A 26,951-nucleotide genomic window follows, 5' to 3' on the forward strand; every position below is an offset into this window, starting at 1 on the left:
AGTGGAAAAGCTATCTCCATCAGCTTTTAACCCATTGCTAAGACTCTGTATCTCTGCCACATCATTGTCTAATTTATGGGAACCTTTCAGGTGCTTCTGGTCTTCATATGGCTGGTAGTTTTCAAGTACCCGCAGCTTTTCATTTTCTCTCTGTAACACCAAATTGGCAAGATTATGAGTACTTTGTCGTGCTTCTCGCTTGGCACTTATCCGTCCTATTAGTTCCTGGACAAGCACAGTCAACTGGTCAATTCCAGGACCCTCCATCGAGATGACTTCAAGATAACTGACAACACTGATGGAACTCGGATGGAGTCGCATGTTGATCCGCAGTCTTATCTTATCGTCAGCCTTGCTCTATCTTAACCCACTGATTCAGGGGTCGAAGAGCATCAGCACAGACTAATCAAACAGAGTTTTGAAGCTTTTACAAATTCAAATTCCTAACTATATACCCACGAGGAAGAATATAGTAAGGCAGGGAGAATTCTAATTCTAAAGACCAATTGCCAGCCAAATATCTGTTTGACACATCCTGTTATGAGCGCTGATCAATTGTCCACTATACGTATTTCTACCCTTCAACTATCAGCAGCCCCACATGTCGCCCACACTCTAAATGCGAGTCGCCGGTCAAAGTAAACAAACGATTACAGATTCAATTTATTTTGGTCCTTTTATCTCTAGTAAACTGGCCAGACTGTAGACCTTGGCCTGGTGCTTTGACATAATGGCTGGAAGTGGAGGTGATAGCTCGAAAGTTAGGTCACGGGAGCCCACTGCTCTGGGATTAGCAATAGGATTCGGATCAAGCAGCAGAAATCCATCTGGTGCAAGTACTGCCGGATCCACTCCACTCGACATTCCTCAAGCTGGTAGTTATGGAAATGAATTAACCTACTTTCCAGTGGAGCAATTTGCAGAATCTCCACACGATCCAAATACTCTTTCGACTTTCTATAACCGAGTTAAGTCATTAACCACTGCAGCTACTTCGGTAATGCAAAATGTTCTGCCAGGAAGTGGTCAGAAAGAGGAACTCAACTTTAAACGAACTGCTTCAGGAAGTATCAACAATGTCTCCAACGGGCCCGATGGTTCTCCTTATGGCGGTCAGAGCTCTGGTTCGGGTTTCTCAGCATTGCATCATTTAGCACCCTCTGCTCCGCTTGTTACCAGTGGACTTTCTCCTGCTACTGGTTCCGCTTCACCTGCCATGAATATTAATAGCACATCTATTGCTATTCCAACTGTCACACGTACTGACACCTTTGGAAGTACTGTGCTAGCTGGTCTCCCCGGGGTTGGAAGTGGGATAGTTAGCGATAATAGTACGATTGGTTCCTCCATGAGAACCAACAACATTAGCGATGCCGCTTTTGAATCTGATAGAGCAATTGCCCTAGGGACAAATATTAACACCACCACTTCTGATGGAAATGCCGTAGGAGCCTCAACACCAACCGCATCGCCACTCAGATATCTTCAGAATCCCTGGAATACGAATCCCAGGATATCAGGATCCGATGGAGGCTCTGACATGCTTTCAACCGCGATTCTGACTTCTCAAAAAGCAGCTCCCAGCGTTGCAAATGTCACCGTTGGCGAGTATAGTGAAGAGCTAAACGTGGATCGGAGTATACACAGCATGGAGAGGTCATTTTCAAAGCATTCTACTCAGTTATCTCGATCTCCTAGCACAAGCACGATGTATTCATACAACCCTCGTAGCCACCTTCCAGGATATGCCTTAGAACAGGATGATGCAAGTGATACAGAGTCAATTGTCTCTTCAAATCGAGACTACATAATTTCCCAGCTGTCAAGGAGGATAGAACCCATCACACCTGGTGGACTAAATAGGGAGTTCTGGATGAAAGATGAAAATGCTTCTGAATGTTTTCGATGTGCAAGACAATTTACCGGTAAGTCTTATGTAAGCTACAATGAATTTCCAGGCCATACTAACTAGTTCCTTTAGCATGGAGAAGAAAACATCACTGCCGAATCTGTGGTCAGATATTCTGTTCGTCTTGTACCACACTAGTTTCTGGAGATAAACTCAAAAATAAGTTGCGGTATAATGGGAAAATGAGAGTATGCATAAACTGTCTAGATGTAATTGAGGGAATGCCATTTTCTGATATGTTTACTTTAAATGGCACTGATAATACGGTCAATATTGATCATCGCAAATCAGATAGTTTATCGACTATCGAATATTCCTCCAGCCAAACGACCCAGCCGACAAGCGCAATTGCTGTTCCTAGTTTAAAAAAGGGCGACCAGCTTGATACTGCATCTGATCTGCCTAGTTCACCTCGATCTTTCAACAGCCGATACTCTGGTAGGTTTCGTGCAAGAGCAGCTACACTTGATGGGAGTTCAAGGATGACCGCTACATCGCCACTGAGAAATGGAGGCGTTGTGTTAAATCAGCTACCTAATCCAATTGAAAACTCACCCAGCACCCAAGACATTGGCTTTTCAGATAGCGAGAGTAGTGAAGATGAGAGTACAATGAGACTATTTTCGGCCCTGAATCCATCACGCTCTGATGGTGACCTCTCTAAACTTCACAATCAGAACAAGGTCAATAGACGTACTTCGTTCAGACGACCCACTAGTGGAACCGGTAGGTATGTGGATGCTGTCGGGCCGGTAAAGTCCAGTTTGATGCGAATCGGTCAAAGACGACGAAGTTTCCCCAGTAACATTCATCAAGCAGGCTTAACTCGACAGTTGTCGGGATCTTTTTTTAAGTCCGTTATCGATAACGATATTAGCGTCTTTGATACCGAAGACGACCAGACTGCTTTAGTTCCTACCACTATACAATCGCCCAGTATTGACCTCAACAAAGCTAGTATCAATCATGCACACATATTCCTTGACCAGCTCTTAGAGTTCTTTAGATTGCCGAAGAAATGGCATGATATCTTGATGAAACCGCTACTGCTTTGCGCTGAGAATATAGATCTTGATGTTAAGGGTGGTGATAGTATCGACATCCGCCATTATGTTAAAATTAAACGAATTCCAGGTGGATCAAGTAAGAATACTGCTTATGTTGATGGCACAGTATTTAGCAAGTCACTAGCTCTAAAGTCAATGCCTCGTAAGATTAAAGACCCAAGGATTCTCTTAATTACGTTTCCTATAGAATACAGCAGAACAGATCAACGGTTTATGAGCTTGGATCCAGTATTAGCTCAGGAGTCAGAGTATATCAAAAAACTTGTAAAACGCATTGTATCGCTCAACCCTCAAGTCCTGATATCTTCAAGTAGGATTAGTGGTCTGGCAATTGAACTTTTAGCAAGAGAAGGAATTGCTGTAGTGGCGAACAGCAAACTTACTGCCATTTCGAGAATATCGCGATATACTCATGCTGATATACTGACGTCCATTGACAGGCTAGCAATGAACCCACGGCTTGGAAATTGCTCGATGTTCGAGGTAAATACATACCAATTCAAGGATACTGCTAAGACGTTCATTTTCATTTCTGGGGTACCTCGTGAGTTGGGATGTACCATTGTTTTACGTGGAAGTGATACTGAGACCTTGGGTAGTGTCAAAGCTGTTGTCGAATTCTTGGTTTACGTTGTTTTCAATTTGAAATTAGAGACAAGTCTGATGAGAGATCAATTTGTATTTATCCCTTCGGATGCTGTGAGCTTAGAGAATAAACCAGAGAGTCACAATCATGCAAATGACGGTGGGTATTTTCACGACCTTATCCGATCACAAGAAGGAAAAGTTATATCTTCATCACCTTTTGTTCATTTTGGAAACCCATATCTTCTACAAGAAGCAAGAGCATTGGAAGATCAGCTAGTTGCTACGGGGCATGATAATGATGAGTTGTTGGAAAACGGAGAAACTGATTTCAATCAAATCAAGAAATCCCTGCAGGAAATGGGGTTTGATGATGTTCCACTACAGGAGTTTCCTGGCGGAAGCGAAAAAGCTCGAGAGATTGTAAGTGTTATCAACGAAGAGCGACTAGGTACGCTACGTGACTTATGGGCCTCACAAAAACGGCAATGGGAGCTATATTATTCTCAGGCGCCAGGAATGTTTGACCCGTTTCATCGTCAAAGCATTTCTCTTCTATTTTCTGTTGTATGCTCTGAAACCCGCACGCCCTGCGTGGGGCCCGAGCAGACAGAGATAGATTTTTACAGCGATTCCGATACAACATTGGGTCAATTTGTGGAGACCATGTGTATAACTGCTGACGAAGAGTGTCCCGATGGCTGTAAGTACCGATTACGGGATCATTTCCGAAGTTATGTTAATGGAACTGGTAGACTTACTGTGCGGGTGGAAAAGTTTGAATGCAAACTCCCTGGTCTGCAAAATACCATTTTGATGTGGAGCCATTGCAAAGTATGCCAGAACACGATGCCAGTATTGCCCATGTCGGCTGCAACTTGGAAATATTCCTTTGGTAAATATCTTGAGCTTGCATTCTACAGTACCAAGCTTTCCTTCCGTGCTGGCCAATGTGTTCATAATTTGTATCGTGACCATGTTAGATACTTTGGTTTTCATGATCTTGCAGTACGATTTGAGTATGATTGCATTAAACTACTGGAGATTATACCCCCTCAATGGAAAATGCAGTGGAAGCCTGAAATCAGCGCAAAGCACAAGATTGAAGTCTATCACAGTATTTCTGCCAAAGTAAACAACTTTTGGAATAGTGTTTTGGATAGATTAGACAGAGTCGTTATCGATGAACTTGCTCCTGAGAAGATGGAAGAATGTCAGGCGAGGATTGATTTTCTAAGGAGTGTTGCAACAGATGAGCGAGCAGCGGCTCTGGGTGATCTAAATCAGATATTCACTACTACACATGTCACTGATATACTAGCCATGAATGCCATTGTTAGAGTAATTCAGGAACTGGTTGTAAAATGGGATGCAGAGTTTTTGGACTTTGAAAATAAATTTTTCCCGTCTGAAAAGGATATTACGAGGATTACTGCGCAGCACCTGAAAAAGATATTTTTGACTGATGAATCGGTTGATCAAAGCGACAGAACTGATACGGGAACCGACGTCCCGCCAACTCCAATCGTAGAAAAAGATGATCCTTTAAAGTCGATTTCCAGCAACGCAGAGAAAATAAATGAATCGGTGGAGGAAACATCAGAGAAACCTGACATGGTGCCAGTTGACATAGAGCCCACTAAATCGAGCAATACTCTACTTCCTGAACCAGTCAAGTTGGATGATAGACATATTGCGTTAGCTCACCGAGAAGTTAATGATACTGAAGATGTTAAAGAAAGAGAAACAATTCTCGAAGCACTGAAACTAGCAGACATTTATAATGGTCAAGGAGAAATTGAGAAAGCCATAGCCATGTATAATCTGTACCTAGATGGCCATTCTAAGCTGACCCCTCATGATTTTGACAGTAAATACTGCATGGCATTGCAGAACTTAGCTGTCTGTTACAAGAATCAAAACCAACTCGACCTAGCCGAAAAGATCTATAATCAGCTGTTGCAAGCTCGTGAAATACAGCTTGGAGACAGTGATCTAGAGACTCTGCGAACTATGTATGATTTGGGGATTGTATATAGGAACCAGGAAAAGATGGATCTTGCTGTTCAAATGCTGCGTCGATCCTTGGATGGAAGAATCAAAATATCTGGGCATAATAGCAAGGATGTTATTTCTACGGCCCAAGAACTAGTGGATATTTATACATCCCAAAGCATGAATAATGAAGTTCAAGAGATGTTAGACATCCTGAACAGGACGTCCAACAAATCTTCGGAGAAATCATCCCCGGACATCCCTTCAAACAAGCCCAGATTTGATCCAATAGATTCAGGAAATACTAGTCTCGAATCGAAAACCCCCCAGCGCTCAGATACGAGATCATATAGCATTTCTCCTGAAAAGAGAATAGCGGCACCACTAACCCGCAGACCCAATAGTATTTCATCCTTAAGCAGGCCAACAAGTCCTCGGAAGGATTCTCGCGTCCTAGATCAAGTTTTGATGACCCAGCCTAGTGATAAAGACTCTACACTTGAAGCTATCAGAAGTTCAATAACATCTCCTCGACAGGATGATTTGTTTAGACGACCAGTCATACCTGGAAAAGGTAGCTCTATTCCAACATTGGTGGAAGTGTCGTCAACTTCAAACATACCATTATCCCAAGCTGCTGGACTTCGTAATAATGATAAAAAGCCGAAGTTCAGGTCCGATGAAATCGCTTCTTTTAGCGGAGTTGGTGCTAGGAAAAAGTTTTTGTCGTCTAGATTTGGAACTAGAGAGTTCGAAAACCAGTTGTTTTCTGGCAAAGCTGTAGGTGGAAAGACCAGAGTTTCTTCTTTGGCAAAACACTTTGATCAGCTGTCAATGGAGTTCGAAAAAGAACGTGCTAGAGAGAGAAAACTTCTGGCACAAGGGAGATTCCGTGCATTTCCTGTTACCAAATCAAGACCGATTGTTGAAGTATTCAAGAATGTGAAAGAAGCCGTCGAAGAGGTGTCAGATGAGGAGGATGACAGTGAGCCCCTACTAGATCAGGCATTGTTACTGCCGAGTGATAGAGCTAAACGGGATAGCCATTGCTCGCACGAGTCCATCGATACAGCTAACGGGGAATGTGCGCCACAGCCGGACCTAGAAGACATTGATGTCGATGGACACACTGGTAGCTCAGGTGCCGGGGATGAATCACCTAAGGCAACCTCTGTGGACGAGGCTGGTGGCCAAGACGATGCCTCTTCTGATGGCCAGCCTGATATTGCTAGCAGCAGGGAGACACTGGATTCAGAACGATCGGAAGGCCCCGAGTTTCCGCCTACTGCTGAAAAACAGTCTCTAATGCAAAGTTTGGCAAATTTCTGGGCTGATCGGTCCGCTACTGGTTGGAATGCTTTGGAGTATCCTCTCAAGACATCCGAGCATATTTTTGCCGATTCTGATGTCATTGTTCGTGAAGATGAGCCCAGTTCTTTGATTGCGTTCTGTTTGAGTTCTCCAGACTATCTTGAGAGAATGAAGAATAGAGGTCCTCCACCTCCTATCGAAGACTTGGAAGATGAGGGAAAGCATGTGAATTTTGAGAGACCACCTAAGGAAGAACTTGAACAGTGGATGCTGAAGAAAACAGGAATTCATCTGAAATACCAATTCCAAGAAGGTTCTGCTAGATTATCTTGTAAGCTATTCTTCTCAGAACAGTTTGCAGCTTTTAGAAAGAAATGCCTAGGGTCTGATAAAGACTATATTCAATCATTAGCGAGATGCATCAAGTGGGATTCCAGTGGTGGCAAGTCTGGATCGGCCTTTTTGAAAACATTAGATGACCGTCTCGTCGTCAAAGAGCTCTCTCAAAGTGAGCTGGATGCATTTGTTAAGTTCGCTCCTTCTTATTTTAAATACATGGCTCAAGCATTATTCCACGATCTTCCCACGGTTTTAGCAAAGATTTTCGGTTTCTATCAAATTCAAATTCGGAACCCGATCACTGGTAAAACATTCAAGATGGACGTGGTGGTCATGGAAAATTTGTTTTATCAACATAAGATGTCGAGAATTTTTGATCTCAAGGGTTCTATGAGAAACAGACATGTTCAACAAACTGGCCGTGAGAATGAGGTACTATTAGATGAAAACATGGTAGAATATATTTATGAGTCTCCGTTGTTTGTGCGTGAACATTCTAAGCGGCTGTTGAAAAACTCCCTATTCAATGATACCTTATTTTTAGCAAAGATGAATGTTATGGACTACTCTCTTGTTATCGGTATCGATGAAGAAGAAAATCAATTAGTTGTAGGAATTATTGGTAAGTATTAACTTTGGCAAAGTTTACATCTTTTGGTCACTAACAAATATAGACTTTATTCGAACTTTTACATGGGATAAAAAGTTAGAAAGCTGGGTTAAAGAGAGGGGTCTAGTTCGTGGTGGTATCAAGGAGCCCACGGTTGTATCTCCTCGTCAGTATAAGAACAGGTTTCGAGAAGCAATGGATAGATATGTTTTGATGGTTCCAGAGTAAGTAGATATCTGGTTGATATTTCTGTTGCGAAACTAACAATGCTAGCTGTTGGTATGAAGACATATCGTAGGTTCATACTTCACAAGGCTATTATTTTCTTGTTAGTGATTTTATTTATTTAATAGCATGATATTTATTGTTTTTTTTAAGTTTCAAGTTAATATTTATTTACTATTTACATTTCACATTAGTCTCTATTTACAATGATAGTCTCTAAAAGTAGACATGCTATTCGACTTTTATAACGTGATATTTACTTTTACCCAACCTTACTAAGAGGAGCTGATTGTCCTCTAAATGCTCTTCTCCTAAAATTCCTTCTACGACCATTGTTCTAGCAAAACCATAGTATACACCACCTGCCTTAATCATACGTGAACATTCTGATTTCGACTTACCAGTAATCGTCGCAAGAACAGACCTCCATTGATTGCCTACTACCTGAACTCGACTACAATGGTGAAGTAATTTCTCGTTTTCAAATGCCTCCAAGATCTCCGAGCTTGAGTATTGTGGATTTTTCTGCGATGGAGTAGGGAACAATATAGAGGATATAAGTTCAGCTCGTTTGCCAGAACCGATACCATGCACCAAATCAGCAACCTCAGATGCCAAACGTCGCTGTGCTAATCTCAATTCAGGGTCTTTATCATGTTCCTGGATTATATCTGGGATCTCTTCAAGAGGGATCAAAGTGAAAAGTTTCAAGTACTGCTCTACGACAGAGTCTGGGGTTTGTACAAAATATTGAAACAAGTCGTAAGGTTTTGTTAGGTCGCGATCTATCCACACAGCATTTCCAGCAGACTTGCCAAACTTTTCACCTGAGGGGGTGGTAAGTAGAGGAACTGTTAAACCAAATGCGTCGGATTCGGCTGGTTTCTCTGATAATGCTTCGTTTGATTCATTCTTTTCTTTCAAAAAAGATCTTAATCTCGATATTAAATCTATTCCTGCCGTAATATTTCCCCACTGATCATTACCTCCAACCTGGACCGAGCAGTTTTGTGTTTTGTAGAGGTGCCAAAAGTCATAGGCTTGAAGGATTTGATAAGTAAACTCATTGAATCCAATTCCTTGTTCACTAGATAGTCTATTTTTTACGCTCTCTCTGGCCAGCATATGGCTGACTCGAATATGTCTGCCATATGTACCCAAGAAATGGAGCATCGACATATCTTTCCACCAGTCAGCATTATTTGCCCGAACTGCTGTTCCTGGTGAAGTGTATCCTTTAGATACAGCATACTTCCAACCTTGGTCAATGAATTGCTTCATTTGGTGTTGAATCCGTAAAATATTGTTTTCACGGGTTTGGTCTACCATTTGCTGTCGTTCGGTATTCCTTCCAGAGGGATCTCCTACCACACCAGTGGCACCTCCTACAAGACTAATGACATTGTGACCCCTAATATAGAAATGAAGAAGTACCAGTAATGGAATCAAATTACCTAAGTGTAACGATTGAGCTGTAGGATCTGCTCCACAATATAAAGTAATCTTCTTCCCCGACTGCAGAACTTGTGATTCTAATAATTCACTTGAGAAAGTTAGCAGTGCACAGTAATCGAAGATCTGTTCATATATTGAAGAATACTTACCTCGTAACATTGGCCACCAAACCACGATCCTTTAAATGACTTACTATAGCCTTGATGTTGGCCTCAGGGTTCGAAGATATAGTCTTATTGGTACTTGTGGCATGAAACCTTCTCAAACCAAGAATTCCAGACGAGTCTAATGACCGCCTCAATCCAAGACTAAGCCTATTGAGTCCTCGGACAGCCATAGTAATAGTTATGAATAACTGACCGACTTCTATCGAGTAGAATTGTGGAAGAATGGTGATCGGCGTATATAAATATGCGGCTAAATATTTTTCACGAAGCACCGGTATCAACAGCAGTTGCAGGATTAAATCTGATCTTATATTGGTCTGATTGGTATTAGAGCGTACTTTTTTTGAACTTTTGGGTTAAATCATAGACAATCAATATTTCACGAGCTCTAGATCTTGTATTCTGATATGCTGCTTCTTTATCAATTGCACTTACACGCCTTATAAGGTTCCTAATTCCCAACTCGTCAACTTCATATGCGATATTTGGACCCAGGGGGGAGTTTGGCACTCCTGAAATTGTTCAGGCCCTTCCCCTTGCTTGGACAAAATTCAAAATATTTAAATAAAGGAATTGCTAAACTTTCAGCAGATCATGAAATCAGTTATGCTCGCTTTGTTAGCAATGTGAGTGTGGATCGCTCAGTTGCAATTAGTTCTAATGTGACAAAGGTACCTCCATCCAAGCAAGTTTCCGAATCGAATTTAAAATCTAGGAATAAGACGCTATCTGATACAAAGGGGAAGAAAGAGAAAACTAAACGACTGATGGGTTTGCGCTTACTGGACCTGGTCAAATTTGGGACGTTGGATATTGAAATGGCTAGAGTTGTCAAGGCTAAAACGGTGGTGGCTTATGTGAACATGAAGAGAGTGTCTGAAAAGGGCGAATCCCGCCTGCTTCCTCCCTCGTCGTATCACAAGCTGAAGTCTCCTCAAGTATTGGAAACTGTTACGGTTTTGGCACTTATTTTGGAATCGGTGAATCACACTGGCAAACTGAGAAAGGTCGAAGAGGCGTCGTTCCGTCGGCTTAGCTCATTTTTGAGCTTTCAACAAGAACAAAAAGACTATTTTGCCTTAAAAGAGGGTAATAGCTCTACTCAAGCCGGCATAGAAACTGAGAGGTCATTTATATATCAAGCATTGAAAGCTAACGGGTATGACATGAATGATCTAAGAACATGGATTGATTGCCTTCGAGCAAAAACGTTTCGTGATGCGAAAAACATTTTTGAGCGCTCTTCTCACACAGATAGATGGCCAGAATTCCTAGCTCTCTTCACTGTTCGCAGAAGAATTTTGAGTCGGTTGGAGGCACACGAAGCACTACGGTTATTCCAGCACACATTGCCCGCTATAGATAAGAACTGGCAATTCGCTTTGTTTATAGAAACACTACGCATTGTTCATCAATGGCATATTGAATTTGTCCCAACGCTGTGTCAATTTTTTCTACGACATTCAGATGTTAGCCTTAAAACATCTTATTACTACAATCAAATGATGTGGCTTGTGAGCAAATTCGGTACAAGGTGGAGCCAGGATGACTCACTGATATTGGCAGAATCTCTCCAATTGATTGCTGCTGATATGTCCAAGGCAAATATTCCTATCGATACCAAAGGATATCTTGCTATTGCATATATTACCGGGGCAGGACCCGCTAGTGATCGAGCCAGGACTGTTTTGGATGTAATTAAGAGGCATGAGTATGACTATTCAAGAGAAGAATTAATGGCTCAGAAAGTGTGGGCTGAAATGATGAAAACCAAACTCAACTCTGGAAAGAAGCATAGCCAGGAGCTCGAATATGAAAACAACAACGATGAATATGAAAGTAACGATTATAATGACGACTACGAGCAAAGTCCAAACAAAAATGAAAGAAAAGAAAACAAAAACCTATCTGCATCTAATAATTCAAATACTGCTATTGGTCTATTTCCATATATCCACGGTGTATATGCTATGGAAATATTACTAGCCCAAGATACTTATGAAGCACTTCAATTGTTCGACAATATACCCCCAAATGATCGAATTGCCATGATATGGGGCCTGTTGATGACTAAGTTAAGAGAGCTTGGCGACATGAATTCCGAAGCATTTGAGATACTTTGGAATAGAATTCGTACAGAAAATGTGTCACTGACCCCATTCTTGATTCAACGGATATGTGAATGTCTGAAGGACACCGATGGGGCCTTCAAAATATTGAACGAGGTGATGGCCTCATCTCCTAAGGCAGCTAACTCGCTCCTACGTTCAGGAACTGTTGCATCGTTTTTGAGCGTTCGAAAATTTGAAGATCTGAATAAAGTTCGGTACTTTCTCTCGAATTTTCAGCGCCGCTCTTTTGAGATTTATGATGAGCTGCTTGCTGGAGAAGCCATGTATGATAAAGAAAAGTTCTGGGATACTTATACGTTGTTTAGAAATGACGGATATGATCCTAAGGTGTCGACGCTTACATCGTTGTGCCGTGCAGCTGCTGATGTTACGATAACTTGGGGCGAGTTATTTGCAGTCCAACGAGCAGTTGTTGAATTCAAAACTTGGGTTAGAGGCGCTGCGTCCGATGGCTCGGACAAGGGTGATGTGTTGAAGCTTTACCCCACTGCCGAGCTATTCCATCGATACATAATTATGATAGGAAGAGCCAACTATGATCAAGAACTTGTAGAGGTTCTACCTTGGATGGAGCGAATCCAGTTTAAACCCAACAAAATCTGTCTCTGTGCTTTGATCACATACTCCCCTAATGGCAAGCACCTGTTTGCACATGGACAAAAGGTGGGTGGAGAATGGCCAACTCAATACGAAGTCGACCAATATGCTCACTATAGCAAGCTAAAATAAATTATTTATTGTATTAAAAATCATGTAACCGTAATGCAAATTATTTATAACACCTCGTTGTCTACGTTCTAATGCCGTTTCTGATAGTCCCCTATATCAAAGTGTTCACCCGATCCACCAAATCTTCAATATGATGATCGAAAGATTCTGGGGCGACTACTTTTAATGCTTTCGCTAATTCAAATAAATATTCGCGGTTCTCGCCACTGGGGCCTCTAGAATCCACAATGTGCTGAGCTAATTGTTGAGGATCTTGTGGTCCAACAAAAGCTTCATTTTCAGGCGTACCAATATACACGTTACAATTCACAGTTTCACCCAATTTTTCAATTATTTCTTCTGAAACTGGTTCGCCATGCTCGTCAACAATGCCCACCTTTGAGATTTGAAACACTACCGTAGCCTCTGTATAACCATTTTTTTCACGGTGATCTAAATATTCCTTCACAAATTTGATATTTTCTTTTTTGATTCGATAAGCGACTCCCCAAGTAATATCGTCATTAGAAGATGGATGAGGGTCGTTTAAAGTGAGCCAAAACTTCTTATCTATTAAAGTCACTACTCTCCCTGGTGCATCCGGGGTTCCTCTATGGTCATTAGAAGACTGCCAAAACCGCCTTACGTAGCCTTTGATATAGCCTGGAACTCTCAGGTCATAAAAAGGAGGTGGTTTAAATATCAGGCTACCATATCCGAATACCCAATACTCTGGTTGCGATTCATCAACGGTCATTTCGGATTGTGCTTAAGTAACAGTAGATGAGATTACAGAGTAATATGTATTACGGTATTAGTCCCCATTATGGCAAATTCACACCTAACCCACAGAGCAGAATGTCATTATGTCATTTTTACCTAAACGACTATGTGCAGTTTTTCTGGGGTTTTCAGTAACCTGACTCAATTGTTTCTATTTAGTATTTCGGGGAAGGGGGGGGGGGGGGGGGGGGGGGGGGGGTTTATAACATTAGGAATGAAATAATGGACATCTGTAGCTTACGTTTTGCTGTCTAGGGCTAAACTAGTTCATGTAAATACATTCTAGCACGCTTCAATCGCTATCACTAGAAGCCCTCTCGTTTTGAACCGGTGATCTCGCTGTGAATCTCGGGGCTCATTTAATCAGCCATGTCTCAATTAACTATAACGGCTTGTTTGCTTCTTTGTCGATAAAGGAGAATCCCCTTGCCTATTGATGCCATTTTTATGTTACCAGCATAAATCTATTGTCTTTCTTCTATCCTATCCTAAAGTGCTATCTCTATGTTTGTGGTGTTCATCGATGAAATTTTTTCTGGCTAGATTCGTTCAAGGAAAATAGATGAAACCGACTAGACTTATTAACGGGGATCTTGCATGTATGCAAGATAAGCTCACATTGTATGTTAATCTGCAGCCTAGACGCACTAGCCAAATTTGGGCATGACAGTGGCATGCGTGTGGTCATGGATATGAGGTACTTTAATGACTTGTCATTTTTCCTAAGCCTTCACCTTTACTTTCAATCAGCTCTCGATCTAAAAAATGATTTTTGAGAAAGTTCAAACAAAAGAAAGAAAACTCAAGTCTTGGGACAAGCAGCACCAAAGTCAAGGATTGAAGGGAAAAGATCCTGCTCGCATGAACCCCCAGCATGTCAAGTCTTCGAAGCCTCAGGATATATCAATTGAGCAATTGGAGCAAATCAAGTGGACGATGATAACCATTTCAACGGAATTGAAGAATTTGCTTGCCATATGTCCAAAGTTGGCCGAAATGGACTTGAGCGAACTTGATGAATACTATGATCAGGGGTTTTACGAGCACAAACCTCCTGAGTCTACGATTGATAAGACCAAAACTAAATCGCCTTCTACTGTATTAATTGAGAACCTTGATATCAATGTTTCTCATATCATTCGAGAATCGCCCATTATTCGTACAGCTTGGGAAATAAAGCACTCCTATGAGGGATACCAGTTACCAATTCTTGATAGTATCATGAATTTTGAATCTCTCCCAGTAGTGGATAAATATGTGTCGCCCTATAGACCCAGTACGTCAGATATCGAAGATAGTAATGATGTCATCTACTGGCCACCGCCTTTACCCCCAATAAAGGACAAGCGGTTGGAAAACCAAGTTTTTACTCACAAGTCGGTTGCAAATGAATGGGGCAATTATAAACAAACAAAAGACAACGAGAGACTTGAATTTATCGGTGATGCAGTCTTGAATTTCACAGTTTCAAATATTATTTACGAATGGTTTCCCGATGCCAACGAGGGCGATTTGACTAATATGCGCTCTCTTCTTGCATGTAATTCAACTTTGTGGGATGTGTGTACCATGTATGGAATTGACAAAAGCTTGGATACCGGCTTTGAGATGATTAGTGAAATTGATGGTAAGAAGTCTAAAGTGGTAGCTGATATCATGGAAGCCTATATTGGTGCTCTGTACACTGAGACTGAGGAGGGTCCTACCGTCGTAAAAGAATGGCTAATAGACCTGTTCAAGCCAATGATGAGAGAACTACATAAACAGAAAGTGGCAGAAGAGCCTATCGACAGGGAGGCCAAACAGAGATTGTATGGATTGATTAGTATTGCAGATGTGGGCCCCGAATATACCACTTTAATTGAAGGCAACAGCGAGTACCCTTTTGTTGTACAATGTGTGATGGGGGGCGAAGTTATTGGGGTAGGTGTGGGTAACTCTATGAAAACAGCAGGGCTCCGGGCTGCAATGATGGCTCTTTCTACTCCGGTGACTATTTCTAGATGGCTTGCAAAAAGAAGACAAGTTAGTATGGGAAGGACCGTTATTCCAAAAGCAAGTTCATCCAAAAAACAAGCAACCAAGTCACCCGGTACTGGCCCCAAATCGGAGCTTTATGCTATAATTGGATCAGCGGAACAGCGTCCTGTTTATTCTTGTATACCAGTCGCCGAAGGCTTTAAAGCCAAGGTCTCTATTTTTGGGGAATTCTTAGGAGAAGGAATCGGTCGTACCAAGAAACTTGCTGAAGCAGAGGCAGCACAAGATGCTCTCGTGAATAATAAATCCACAATTTCCAGATGGGCTATCGCCACTAAGGATTGAAATGAAATGAAAGGAAGTGAATACTACTTCAAAGTCAATTTGAAATATATACCTTATGTGTCATTGCTAATAAATTAATTTTCAGTTAAAGCAGGTGTTCGCGAGCCAGTGCAATTCCGTCAGCTACATTTTGAATCCTGGCATCTAAAATATATCCTTGTTTCGAAAGGTTTTCCAATTGTTCTGGTAACTCGGCTAATGGAACAGTGAATGTCTCGATGAACTCACCGTCCTCCAATTGAGGTTTGGGATTTTTGTTGCGAGGGTCGTTCAGATCCACCGAAACTTGCACCATCTTCATGTTTGTATTACAAAAACCAGGATCATTAAACATTAAAGGACTGGTTTTAAATGCTTTGCCATAGTAACCGGTTTCCTCGAGCAACTCCCGTTCTGCGCATGTTTCAATGGATTCATTAGGATCCAGCAAACCAGCTGGAATTTCAATACAAACCCCGTTTACAGGTGGTCTAAACTGTTTTTGGAGCAAGATCTCTTTTCCAGTTGGCTTTTTCAAAATCGCAATAATACCAACACCGTCAACATTAGAACCTTCTACTCGGGTACGTCTGGAGCAAAACTCCCAGTCGCGTGGTTGGCCATTGACATCTTCATAGAAGACTTTTTCATGCTGTCGTGTTAGATATGTTCATACTTTGCAAGAGGTTTGTAACAGATTTCTTAACGGACCAGTAATTCAGTCTATTCGATCTAGCAATTATGTCCGAATACCTGATATCAGACTGTCTGTTATACATGAACCATCACAATTGGCATAATAAGCCTTATATTGTACTCACCTTGACCCATTTGGCATCAGCTGAATCCAGCAGCTTTATATTTGTAACTTTTGCCTTGGAAAAATCCATTATTGATCTTCTCTGAGAATATGGTCTATATTTCCGTCTGTAATATTGAAGTTGGCGGGTTTAGTCCTCCTGTTGCATAAGTAGACATTATTGACCTATATAGTACTCGATGTTGGACCCTGCCGATGATCTGTTTTATTAACATATCCAGAGATGGCGGTCCAGTCAGCTGAGGAGCTTAAAACCAGTATCCAGGATCGTCTGGTTGAATCTGGTGAATATGAGAAGTAGGTACCAAATATAAAAAGGGTGTGGTGATTTTCATAGGTACTAACAGTTTATCCAGAATGATGGTATATTTGAGAGAGCAGTTGAGAGAATCTGGATGGTTTGATGATGTTAATGATCTGGCTTTGGGTAAGTTTTTTTTATTATAAATTACATCTTGGTTAAGTTCGTTAAATCCATACTAACTGTCTGCTGTAGAAGAGCTAAGTGGGCAAGAAAACCCCAATTTTGAAAGAGTGTCAAAGAAAATCGAATCTCGTGCTTTAGGTATGTTTACACCAAACAAATTATTTTGATTTTCGGAATACCTTTTAGTACCCGATCTAACAATATAGTAATGGTTCCAGATGAGATCAAGCTTGATATGCTTCGGAAAATTAAATCTTTCCTCGACTCTGCTATAGAGAAGGCACCTTAAATAGATGGACTCATTCCTGTGACAGACACTGGGACTTAGACAACTTTTTCATTATAATTCACCAATCCCATTTCACTTGGTTACGAGGCTCCTTGTGTTTGACATAATTTGGCAGGTTATTTATTCGTTCACTGCTATCATTTATATTACAGTGCATAATTATCCTATACCTCAGATGGTGCTAAAAGCAGCGTCTGACTCTCATATAAACCGGTTGGATAAAAGATATTGCCTCACAATAGTCTTTTCAAGATAGTTCAAGTACCGAATTATGTAGTTTTCTGTTGTATTATTATATTTATAATTTCTCGCAATTGTTTGTACACCTCGAAAATACTGGAAAAGTATCACGTGATACTATTTGTAGCTGGGTATCAATGATAATATTTACATGTTGGTTTATTGTGATCCTATTTGCATACCAGAAGAAATAGAATGAGTAGCTCGGTAGGTGTTGAATTATGGAGAATCAGTTCCTGTTTATTATTTCACTAACACGTCACAGGCTGCAAAAAGAGAGCTTGAACAGAAGCTTGCGAGTCTGGCCAATATCAATACTCGGCAGGCTCAAGCAGTGTTGAAGAAATATTCATATAAACTGGACCAAGCAGCCGATGCTATTTTCAGTGGTCAAATCAAAGGTATCTCCGTGGGCAATCTTCCAGTCGATAATAGTGCCCTTGAAAAGATTTTTGCCAACTATAAAGGTATGTCTGGAATTTGAACGAGTTCTTATTCAAGTGCCGCATAATTCCCCTGATTCCAGGTGAGCAAGACCAAACCCGATGACAGTGAGGGTCGGCTTTATCGTATAAGATCGTTGATAATACTACTTGCTAGAGAGCTCCTGACTCAGAAAATGGATCCTGGATCCAGTTTCATATGTGTACTGTCACATGTCACTGTCTAAGAAAGCAACTAACGAACATTTCAGAAAATGACTCTGATGAAATTGGCATTGATGGCACAATCAAGTTCTTCACAGATCTCGAACTAGATTTAGAAGACCCTGTGGTCCTTGCGGTTGCCAAAGAGCTTCAATCTCCTCGCATTGGATTTTTCACCAAGCAAGGATTTGTCGACGGCTGGAGGGACTTGAAGTGAGTATATACGAGCGTCCAGCGAGATAAGACCGGTCCCCAGGTCGAAACAGTCTCAGTATTTTGTATCCAAGAGCTAGCAGTGACATTCAAACAAGTTACTAACAAACACCAGTGCCACAACGATAGATCAGATGCGGTCAGCAGCCCAGAATTTAGACCAGAAAATGAAAACCAATGACGACTACTTCAGTCAGGTGTACCAGTTTACATTCACTTATAATCTGCAGGAGTCCCAGAGACTGCTTCGTAAGTATTTCTCGCATGCTTTCAAACTTATAAATCCACAGACACTAACGTATGACAGCATTTGAAACGGCAGTGGCCAACTGGAACTTGCTGCTGAACGGGAGATTCAGCGAGCTCGACAAATGGTCTGAATTCGTGCTCAACAAGTACAAACGAAACATTTCTAAAGACGTTTGGAACATGACGTGGGAGTTTGCCAAGTATCTAAAAACCGACCCCGAACTCCAGGAATACAGCGACGAAGGAGCGTGGCCGTCTGTCATTGACGAGTTTGTAGCATACCTTAAAAACAAGCAGTAGTTTGTTTTTAACTCTTTTTATTTATATAGTGCTATCAAAACCCTTTGCACTGACGCTTAGAGGGGCGTGCCTCCGGCGGCTGGGGCTCCGCCCCAGACCCTGGTTGCTCCTGCTTCGCAGGAGTTGGCGGGGGACCGTCGACGGAACCGACTCGAGCGGAGCGAGAGGAGCCACGGGGTCTGGGGCAGAGCCCCAGCCGCCGGAGGCACACCGGCAAACAGCACATATATTATATTACTAATTAGAATTCGGCCCTAGCAAGTTCATAGGCGAAACCCAGGGTGAGCTTGGCATGTTGGTGCATGTGGTCGAAGTCGAGCACGTCGACAGTGTCGCGGGTGGTGTGAAGGTAGTGGTCGGAGCTCGAGAAGGCCGACTCGATGACGAAGGCGCTGGGGTAGCCGACCTTGGCAGCACTGGCGTGGTCAGAACAGGCGTAACCGCACTTGGTCTCAACGTAGCCGATATCGCAATACTCCTCAACAACAAGCCTGATGAAATCGGTAAGACCCTCATCCACAAAGTCGGTGATCAGACCCAAAGAGTCGGGAGAACCATCAGCAGTGGTTCCGGCAGAGTAACCAGTCATGTCCTGTTGCAACATGGCAACAACATCAACCTCCTTCTTGGAGTAGCTGTTGAAAATGTCTTGGGATCCCCACAAACCAAGCTCTTCGGCAGAGTACCATTGGAACTCTAAAGTGTTTTCGGGCTCAAAGCCGGCCTCGGTCAAAACACGGAACACCTCGAGAATGGTAACAGTTCCACTTCCATCGTCATCAGCACCAGGAGCAGCCAACAAAGAAGGGAACAAAAGATTGATCGAGTCTTGGTGGGCTCCAACAACTACAACCTTGTCAGGGTTCTTAGTACCGGGAATACGGGCAATAACCGACTTTTGCAGCCAGGAATGGTCGAATAAAGTAACAGTGGCCTTGTAAGCCGACTTATCAGCAATCTCCTTGACATGATCGAACAACCATAAAGAACTGTTGAGTCCGTGCTCACTCTTGGCATAACGGGTGTGGAATGAAGAGAACTCCACCAAATTGGACTTGAGGTTGTCTTTATTCAATTGTTCAGAGAGTTTCTTGACTTCTTTACGGTAACCGACCTCAGAAGGAAACTCAACAGTGGAATTGATTCTGAGAGCAGCATTGGCAGCAGCAACTGCGACATCAGAAGAAGCACCAGATTCGGAAGCTTGGCCAAGAACTGAGTTGATTTGTGCCACATTAGAAGAAGAAGCTTCTTGGACAAGATTATAAAATTCGATATGGTCAGTGACATCGAAGAAAGTCTTGCCTTGGCGCTTAAGTTGGAGCATCTCGTCCTCAGTGGCCCAAATCTGCTCAGTTTCACTCAATTGAAGCAATCTCTGTTCAGAGCTGGCACCCAAAGGAAGTTGGACCTCACCGTTCCATAAATCGGAGACAGCTCCAGAAAAACCAGCAACCAATCCCGAAACACTAAGGGCATTGGCGACACCGGCACCGGCTGTGAGACCAGCAATAGCAGGGGCAAAATACTTCATTTTTAACTTAAAACAGACTTTGATTGAGACTAACCCGGATTCAGGTCAAAAAATTATTCAAAATGAAAAAATCTCAATAACAAAGACTGATGACGAATGTTGAGATAACGATGTTGATGGCAAATATATATATTTTGATGCCGTACACACAATCCATGCAACAGTTGCGTTATCGGCGTTAGCCGGTCTGATAAGTAAGTATGGGACTCCGATGCATCTGACTGCCGCATGGGGGTACACCTGCGAACATCGCCATCACCGCCGTCCAATAGCCCTCTCACCTGCCCACTTTTTTGCAAATCGCACCCCAGGACACTCCTCTGCCCTTCGCACCACTCTCAGCCCCCTTTCCAACTCTCCCCCTCTCCCCATCCAACCAGCAACTGCCCGTCCCCATATCTGCTTATCCGCGGCGCCCATCCGTTTACGCAGCTACCCTATCTGGGCGCACTCCATAAACGGTATACGCATTGCCACATTGGGCCCATCCACTATACCGTTTCCGATCTCCGATACCTGGACCCTGCGTCTCACCGGCCCAGGGGGGGTGCGCCTCCGGCGGCTGGGGCTGCGCCCCAGACCCCCCGGCTCCTCTCGCTGCGCTCGAGTCGTTTCTCCACGGTGCCAGCCAACTCCTGCGAAGCAGGAGCAACCAGGGTCTGGGGCGGAGCCCCAGCCGCCGGAGGCAGGTCCCTTCCCCTATGTGTTCCCGAGGCATATGCAGGGGGTAATTAAGCTACATAGATCGCGTCGCTAGTCTAGAAAAAAAAAAGTGGGATCTGATAGTTTAAGAGATACAAAAAGAAAACAAAAAATTCGTTTAAAGTGTAAATGAGATTATCCGGATTGAGTGAGTTCGGGGCGGTGAGGAGTGGGCTGAGGTGTGAGAGAGAGTGACGCGGCTGGGTCAGCGGTTTACGAGACTGACGCATGTTCGTGACTGGAGTCTCTATTGATTCATATCATGTCTAGCGGCCGACCAGTTACTTTGATCCTTGCCGCGGCAGTGCCGTCGCTGGCTATTGGTAGGGGCGGGACTTTGCCGTGGAGGCTAGCCAAGGAAATGAAGTATTTTCGACAGGTGACGACCAATGGCATTGTCATCATGGGCCGCAAGACCTGGGAGTCGATTCCTGCCAAGTTCCGACCGCTGGCCGACAGGACCAATGTCGTTATTACTCGTTCTCCAGAGAACCTTCAGCTGCCAGATTCGGTGCTTGTCGCGTCGTCGCTGGAAGATGCTCAATCGAAAGTCGCTCATCTCGATGGCAGGTTATTCGTTATTGGAGGTGCTCAGTTGTACAAATCGGCTCTGCAGTTGCCGAGTACTAAACATGTCCTTCTTACAGAGATTTCTCATGAATTCCCGGACTGCGACGCCTTTTTTGACTACTTTCCATGGTATTCTGCTGAGACTGCTACTCCAGAAGGCGCTGAATGGACTCGTCGCTCGTTCGACCAGCTCAAGGAGTTCCTTGGTGACCAGATCCAGGATTTCACAGGTGACGATGGTAGTGTCGAGGAAAAGGGCATCCCGTACACATTCACGCTGTGGAGTAGAGACTAGTCTGTATATATTGAGGTGTTATTTGTTCATAGGTGCTCTCGTTGAGGTGCTCTGGGTGCTCTCATTGAGGTGCTCTAGGTGATCTCGTTGAGGTGCTCTGGGTGCTCTCGTTGAGGTGCTCTAGGTGACCTCGTTGATTACCCGATAATGAGTCGTCGGGTGTATACGTTTCAGAATCTGTCTGTCTACTGGAAACATGTACAGGCCAGTCTCAAGTCAGAGCCCGAGCTGACACTTTCGTGATTCAATTCATATGTATGCATTAAAAACAATAAATACGACATGATACAAGCCTAAACCCACAAAACAAGCAACTAACAAAACAAAATACAGAAAAAATTATTAGAAAAAAGTAGCAAAAAACGTAATGGTTCATCATTCGTTCACATTTATCATCACATCACAAAAATCATCAGGAAATATACACCTTGTTGATGATTGAAATCTCTCTACACAGAATATGCCAGTCAACTTCTCGCAGCCAGCCCTCGCCGTTCTGCCGGTTCATCTCTTCCCATTTAACCAACTCGTACATAAATCGAAGGTTGGGTTGAATAATCACGTTCAATCGTCGAACTCGTACAAACAAATATGCTCTTGGTAATCCCACACTGAGTCGTTTCATAACTTCTGCAATACACACGGTAGCTGATCTGGATACTCCTACTCTACAATGCACTAAAGTCGGCTCGCCAGCTTTGTATCCCTCATCTATAAACTGCAAACAAGCTGCCAATGAGTTTGTTAATGCGTCTACACCATCGTCCTGGATGTTGTCCATGTACATGACCTTTGAAAGCCCTTCAGATGGCTTGTCATATATAAACCCGCTAGACTCGGACGTTCGCGGCATTTCATTTTCATAGCACATCCAAGTCAGTGACTCTCCTACACTGAGAATTCGTTTAATTCCTAGTTGAACAAGCATCTCGGGGTTCTCCGCATGGTGTAATGATCCTAGGTACATGTGAGGCAAAATCTTCGATGGCAAGCTTCCATCGAGCTTCACAAACCATGCGGGCATTTCATTCGATATTTGCAGGCTATTACCAATGGATGGTTGTTTATATACCGCTCCATTGTTGTTGTAATACCTACTAGTGGGGATGGCTGGTGAGTATTCTAAGAGAACTCTTTCTAATGCCATGATCACCAGTACGTCGACAGTGAAACAGAAAAATGGTCGACTGTATTTCACGTGTAGATCAATCCATGCCTGTGATGAGCTTACCCCTGTAGCGTAGATAGTATATGCCAATGCCAATAGACTTGTTTCCGTATAGCCGTCGTTGCAGTAAATTAGTACACCAGCTTGTCCATCGCGATGAGGGACTTTCGACCGTAAATACATCAACTTGCAAAGACTGACAATGGCGAAAAACACATCGTCGTTACATTCAGATAGAGGAATTGATCCAGATGAAGGAAACTGGATAGACAGAGGAGTCAAGCTGGTAGTTGGTCGGGTCTTATTCTCGGTATATGCAATAATCGTCTCGGCTTCTTTAATATACTGATCAATCACTTGGAACGGTGGGAGTTGTGGCCCTTCAAAACATTCAATAAATGTAGCCCAGTTTCTGGTGCGAATCGATTCGTCAATCACACTAGTCTCAATGGGAGATTGGCACATGTCAATGTATGTCTCGAAATCAACAGTATTTCCGAGCCACACTCCTCCCGACAGATTGGTATTTGTTACGTCACAAGCTATTGGTGAAGCACTTGACATCATCGACATCTCGACTCTCTCATGAAACAAAAAGTTGGAATCCCAGTTCTTCAGTCTGACTTCTTCTTCATCCACTACTAATAGCTGAGGGGGTATCGACACTGTGTGAGGGGCAATTTTCAACATTTCGTCGACAGTGGCATCACACACAAATGTCTTGTACATGCTGATATGAGGATTGGACTGGTGAAAGTCTCGTTGAGCTTGGTTGACGAGCAACGCTAGTTTTCTAGCGTACCCACGGTCTTTGGGATCTGGTGCATAAATACAGATGTTGGATAGAGTGGCCCATTTGGCGACTTGGATTTGAAAGTTTCGCAGTGAAATGCCTTCAGGAGGGTCGAGACAGAGAAATTTGCCAATATAAGGACAGTAGTTGTCGGGCGAGTCTGTATCTGACTCGTCTACCATGACAAAATCAGCATCAGCTGAATTGTCAGAGGAGTCTTTGACAGTAGTAGTATCGCCGTTGAAACTCTGTTTTCTCATTTGTTTGGCATAGTTCACAGCGTCTTTAGCTGCATTGGTCACTTCTACAGGCACAGCCACTGGGGTCGAACTAGCAGCATCTGCATCGACAATATCCATTTCTCCGGCAGAGTTCAGAGTCTCTTCAGATACAATTGCTGAAGCGGTTGTTGAGGTATCACCCGAAGCTGTCGTAGAAGCTATTACTGTCGCAGTTGCGCTGGCAGTTGCCGTTGCATTTGTGCTCTCACTCTCACTCACACTCGCACATGCCGTTGCAGTAGCACTCTCAGTGGCACTGGCAGTCGCAGTCGCAGTCGCATTCACAGTCGCAGCAGGAACTGTACCCAATCTCCACTCATCCAGCTCGTCTTCGCCAAGACCATCTCTTCGTGCAAGAATCTCGTCAATACCAACTGTACCCACTAATGTACCGTAATAGTTGTTCTCATCGCCAACTTTAACAATCATCAGTCCATGAACATCATTCGGAGTCAAAAAAATCGACGAGTCGTCTAACAAGTCCTCATTAACCCGAGACAGATCGAAATAAACTCCCGAACTATCCCGATACCTCTTCAACGGATCGAGAAACGCTCGCTGGCATAGGTTCTTAGGATGCAGTCCGTGCATCCAGGGAAACACAGAATCCACTTCCGGCAGATGTTTCGAGTAATGGTCGTCTATCGCTGACGCCAGCGTTCGTGCCGAGATCAATGGAATTCTACTTGTGGCTGATTCACACGCCGTTTGTGCGGTATTAAGAGGATTCTCGAGAGGAGCCAGTGGTGGTGGTGGAGTATGTGATTCAGACTGTGGAGGAGATTGTGACGGAGATATTGATTTGCCAGATGTTACAGTCGAAGGTGCTGTAGAAATGTCTAACGACTGGTCTTCAATATGCTCTGCCGTCTCTTTAGTCGGTGACATGGGCGGAGTAGCCGGTGTGCTCTTAGCAGGAGGAATCACTAACGGGTCAATGCTTTTAAACCCATTGCCCGATGGCGGCGTTAGTAAATTGACGATATTATCAGTATGAGCAGTGGGAATGGGCGGTAACGGGATGTTCAAATGAGCAGTCGCTCCATTATCACGTATAATTGGATTCGAACTGGACCGCGTATGAGACTGTGAACGAGTACGAGAATGCGAACTGGCTCGTGAACTGGAACTCGATGGCGAGCTTGATGCAACATTAGACCCTGATCCGGACCCTGCTCCTGCTCCAGCCCCTCCTCCAGCTCCTCTTCCTGATCCCAATGCCGAACCCGATACAGACGCAATCACCGCACCCGCACCCAGATCCGATTGGTATCTCATCTGCTTCGCAGGATTGATCCTCATGGCCTTGATATGTAGTTTGGGCTGGATATCCATATCTGGTTCATTGTCCCTCTGACCGCCTGCCGACCCCGGAACCGACGACCCCGACAAAGACGACGATCTCGTCACCGGTCCACTGGCAGCTGTAGCAGACCTCTTCGCACGCCGTGACTGCCGCAAATGTTTATTCAGTTTCAACGAGATCCCGCCTGCTGGAGCCGACGCCGGTGGACATATCTCACCAGCCGAGGCCAGTTCCTCCGGGTCCGAACCCGGCGTCGTTGCCGGTGCAACTGCCACTCCCATGAATGCCATCTCTCTCTATACACGCTAAATTATGATGCTGGTGTCACTGTTTTCTTGGTTAGACCTGTTTCTTGCTGGGGAGGTGGGCCTGCCTCCGGCGGCTGGGGCTCCGCCCCAGACCCCATGGCTCCTCTCGCTTCGCTCGAGTCGTTACGTCGGGTTCCCTAACAAACGAGGTTTTTCTGACGGTCTGGGTTCCTGTTTAACATACCTTGATTGTCAAGTTTTGGTTGTTGGATATTGGATATCGGAAATACGAGCCGGTTGTAACGTGCTTGATAAGGAAACAGCACAAAAAGAGCTCCTAGAACAGGCTCCTGGTCTTGTCACAACTCCTTTCCCCGATCTATTCCGGTCTATGGAGAAGAAAGGACGACTTAGAATCGGTACAAGATACGATTCAAGCGCAAATGGAACTCGAACTAAGTCAAAATCAGTGTGACTGGGGGGTTAGTGAATGCGATTGCTGTTGGTGATAAAGTCACCCGGGAAAAAAGTGCCGTTCGTTGTGGAAATGGTTCCGATGGTTGCTATTTGAGTGTCGAACGGTTCGGAATCGACGATTGAATGTGGTTTGGACTACAGTTGGGTCGAGAGGTGACTGCTGATGGACAGAGAAAAAAGCCCGTCGGTCGTACCAGTCCTAGTGTAAAATGCGAAAAACTGTGAAGTAAAGCAGCAGAAGCAGCGGAGTACTCCAGCGGCACAGTTAAGACAGCATCGTTGCATATGCCGCACGTCTGCTGCAACTTTTGCCTGCGTTTCGGCCACTGAACATGCGCTGATAAGCGCTTGCCCCGCCCCAGACCCCTCGCTGCTACTACCAGTCAGCCGGCCGACTCCCCCTCGGCCGCGCCCTAACCCTGCACATCCTTACCCCAACCTGGGCGATGGCTTGCCCATCCGCTGCACTGATAGATCGGCCGGCGCCGATTGTTCCACACTCGTCCACAGCACCCCGGCTGCCCCTCCCCCTGAGACGGCTGCGACGCTGCCACGGCGGGGTCGCCAACCGAGTCATCCTCAGTCATCCTCAGTCATCCACTCTCCTCACCCCCCCTCTCTCCACCTCCTCCCCTTACTCTCTACAAACCACGAGCACATTCCACCGCCGAGCTCGGACCTGCCCGCCAACTCTCACCACTCAAAAAAAGGTTTCACATTCCGCTCCAAGCCAGTGGGCCCTCGCCCGCCTGAAACACATGTCTCAAGCACCATCCAATCCCAGCCCCCCGGCTCCCGACGC

General features: G+C 44.0%; 11 protein-coding genes across 11 annotated transcripts; 6 read left to right on the forward strand and 5 right to left on the reverse strand.

Annotated features, from left to right (window-relative positions):
- Window positions 1–730: 730 nt before the first annotated feature.
- On the forward strand, window positions 731–1,972 carry AWJ20_3163 (uncharacterized protein; the record flags this gene model as incomplete). Its single annotated transcript, XM_018880166.1, has 1 exon — window positions 731–1,972. The coding sequence occupies one exon, from the start codon at window positions 731–733 to the stop codon at window positions 1,970–1,972; it is 1,242 nt and encodes a 413-aa protein (XP_018738012.1).
- Window positions 1,973–2,130: 158 nt separating this feature from the next.
- On the forward strand, window positions 2,131–7,839 carry FAB1 (1-phosphatidylinositol-3-phosphate 5-kinase; the record flags this gene model as incomplete). The annotated part of the gene is made up of 1 exon (XM_018880167.1): window positions 2,131–7,839. The coding sequence occupies one exon, from the start codon at window positions 2,131–2,133 to the stop codon at window positions 7,837–7,839; it is 5,709 nt and encodes a 1,902-aa protein (XP_018738013.1).
- Window positions 7,840–8,272: 433 nt separating this feature from the next.
- Window positions 8,273–9,655, reverse strand: MSY1 (tyrosine--tRNA ligase MSY1; the record flags this gene model as incomplete). The annotated part of the gene is made up of 1 exon (XM_018880168.1): window positions 8,273–9,655. One exon carries the CDS (start codon window positions 9,653–9,655, stop codon window positions 8,273–8,275), a length of 1,383 nt encoding a protein of 460 aa, XP_018738014.1.
- A 484-nt stretch (window positions 9,656–10,139) lies between these two features.
- On the forward strand, window positions 10,140–12,524 carry AWJ20_3166 (uncharacterized protein; the record flags this gene model as incomplete). Its single annotated transcript, XM_018880169.1, has 1 exon — window positions 10,140–12,524. One exon carries the CDS (start codon window positions 10,140–10,142, stop codon window positions 12,522–12,524), a length of 2,385 nt encoding a protein of 794 aa, XP_018738015.1.
- A 91-nt stretch (window positions 12,525–12,615) lies between these two features.
- Window positions 12,616–13,260, reverse strand: GCG1 (Gcg1p; the record flags this gene model as incomplete). The annotated part of the gene is made up of 1 exon (XM_018880170.1): window positions 12,616–13,260. The coding sequence occupies one exon, from the start codon at window positions 13,258–13,260 to the stop codon at window positions 12,616–12,618; it is 645 nt and encodes a 214-aa protein (XP_018738016.1).
- A 791-nt stretch (window positions 13,261–14,051) lies between these two features.
- RNT1 (Rnt1p) lies at window positions 14,052–15,611 on the forward strand (the record flags this gene model as incomplete). Its single annotated transcript, XM_018880171.1, has 1 exon — window positions 14,052–15,611. One exon carries the CDS (start codon window positions 14,052–14,054, stop codon window positions 15,609–15,611), a length of 1,560 nt encoding a protein of 519 aa, XP_018738017.1.
- Window positions 15,612–15,696: 85 nt separating this feature from the next.
- YSA1 (Ysa1p) lies at window positions 15,697–15,945 on the reverse strand (the record flags this gene model as incomplete). Its single annotated transcript, XM_018880172.1, has 1 exon — window positions 15,697–15,945. The coding sequence occupies one exon, from the start codon at window positions 15,943–15,945 to the stop codon at window positions 15,697–15,699; it is 249 nt and encodes an 82-aa protein (XP_018738018.1).
- A 2,581-nt stretch (window positions 15,946–18,526) lies between these two features.
- AWJ20_3170 (uncharacterized protein) lies at window positions 18,527–18,775 on the forward strand (the record flags this gene model as incomplete). Its single annotated transcript, XM_018880174.1, has 1 exon — window positions 18,527–18,775. The coding sequence occupies one exon, from the start codon at window positions 18,527–18,529 to the stop codon at window positions 18,773–18,775; it is 249 nt and encodes an 82-aa protein (XP_018738019.1).
- A 241-nt stretch (window positions 18,776–19,016) lies between these two features.
- On the reverse strand, window positions 19,017–20,309 carry AWJ20_3171 (putative aminopeptidase; the record flags this gene model as incomplete). The annotated part of the gene is made up of 1 exon (XM_018880175.1): window positions 19,017–20,309. The coding sequence occupies one exon, from the start codon at window positions 20,307–20,309 to the stop codon at window positions 19,017–19,019; it is 1,293 nt and encodes a 430-aa protein (XP_018738020.1).
- A 964-nt stretch (window positions 20,310–21,273) lies between these two features.
- DFR1 (dihydrofolate reductase) lies at window positions 21,274–21,876 on the forward strand (the record flags this gene model as incomplete). The annotated part of the gene is made up of 1 exon (XM_018880176.1): window positions 21,274–21,876. One exon carries the CDS (start codon window positions 21,274–21,276, stop codon window positions 21,874–21,876), a length of 603 nt encoding a protein of 200 aa, XP_018738021.1.
- A 412-nt stretch (window positions 21,877–22,288) lies between these two features.
- PPS1 (tyrosine/serine/threonine protein phosphatase PPS1) lies at window positions 22,289–25,714 on the reverse strand (the record flags this gene model as incomplete). Its single annotated transcript, XM_018880177.1, has 1 exon — window positions 22,289–25,714. The coding sequence occupies one exon, from the start codon at window positions 25,712–25,714 to the stop codon at window positions 22,289–22,291; it is 3,426 nt and encodes a 1,141-aa protein (XP_018738022.1).
- Between the last annotated feature and the right edge of the window lie 1,237 nt (window positions 25,715–26,951).

Source organism: Sugiyamaella lignohabitans, chromosome B (assembly GCF_001640025.1).
Source record: "Sugiyamaella lignohabitans strain CBS 10342 chromosome B, complete sequence".
Classification (NCBI taxonomy): Eukaryota; Fungi; Ascomycota; class Dipodascomycetes; order Dipodascales; family Trichomonascaceae; genus Sugiyamaella; species Sugiyamaella lignohabitans.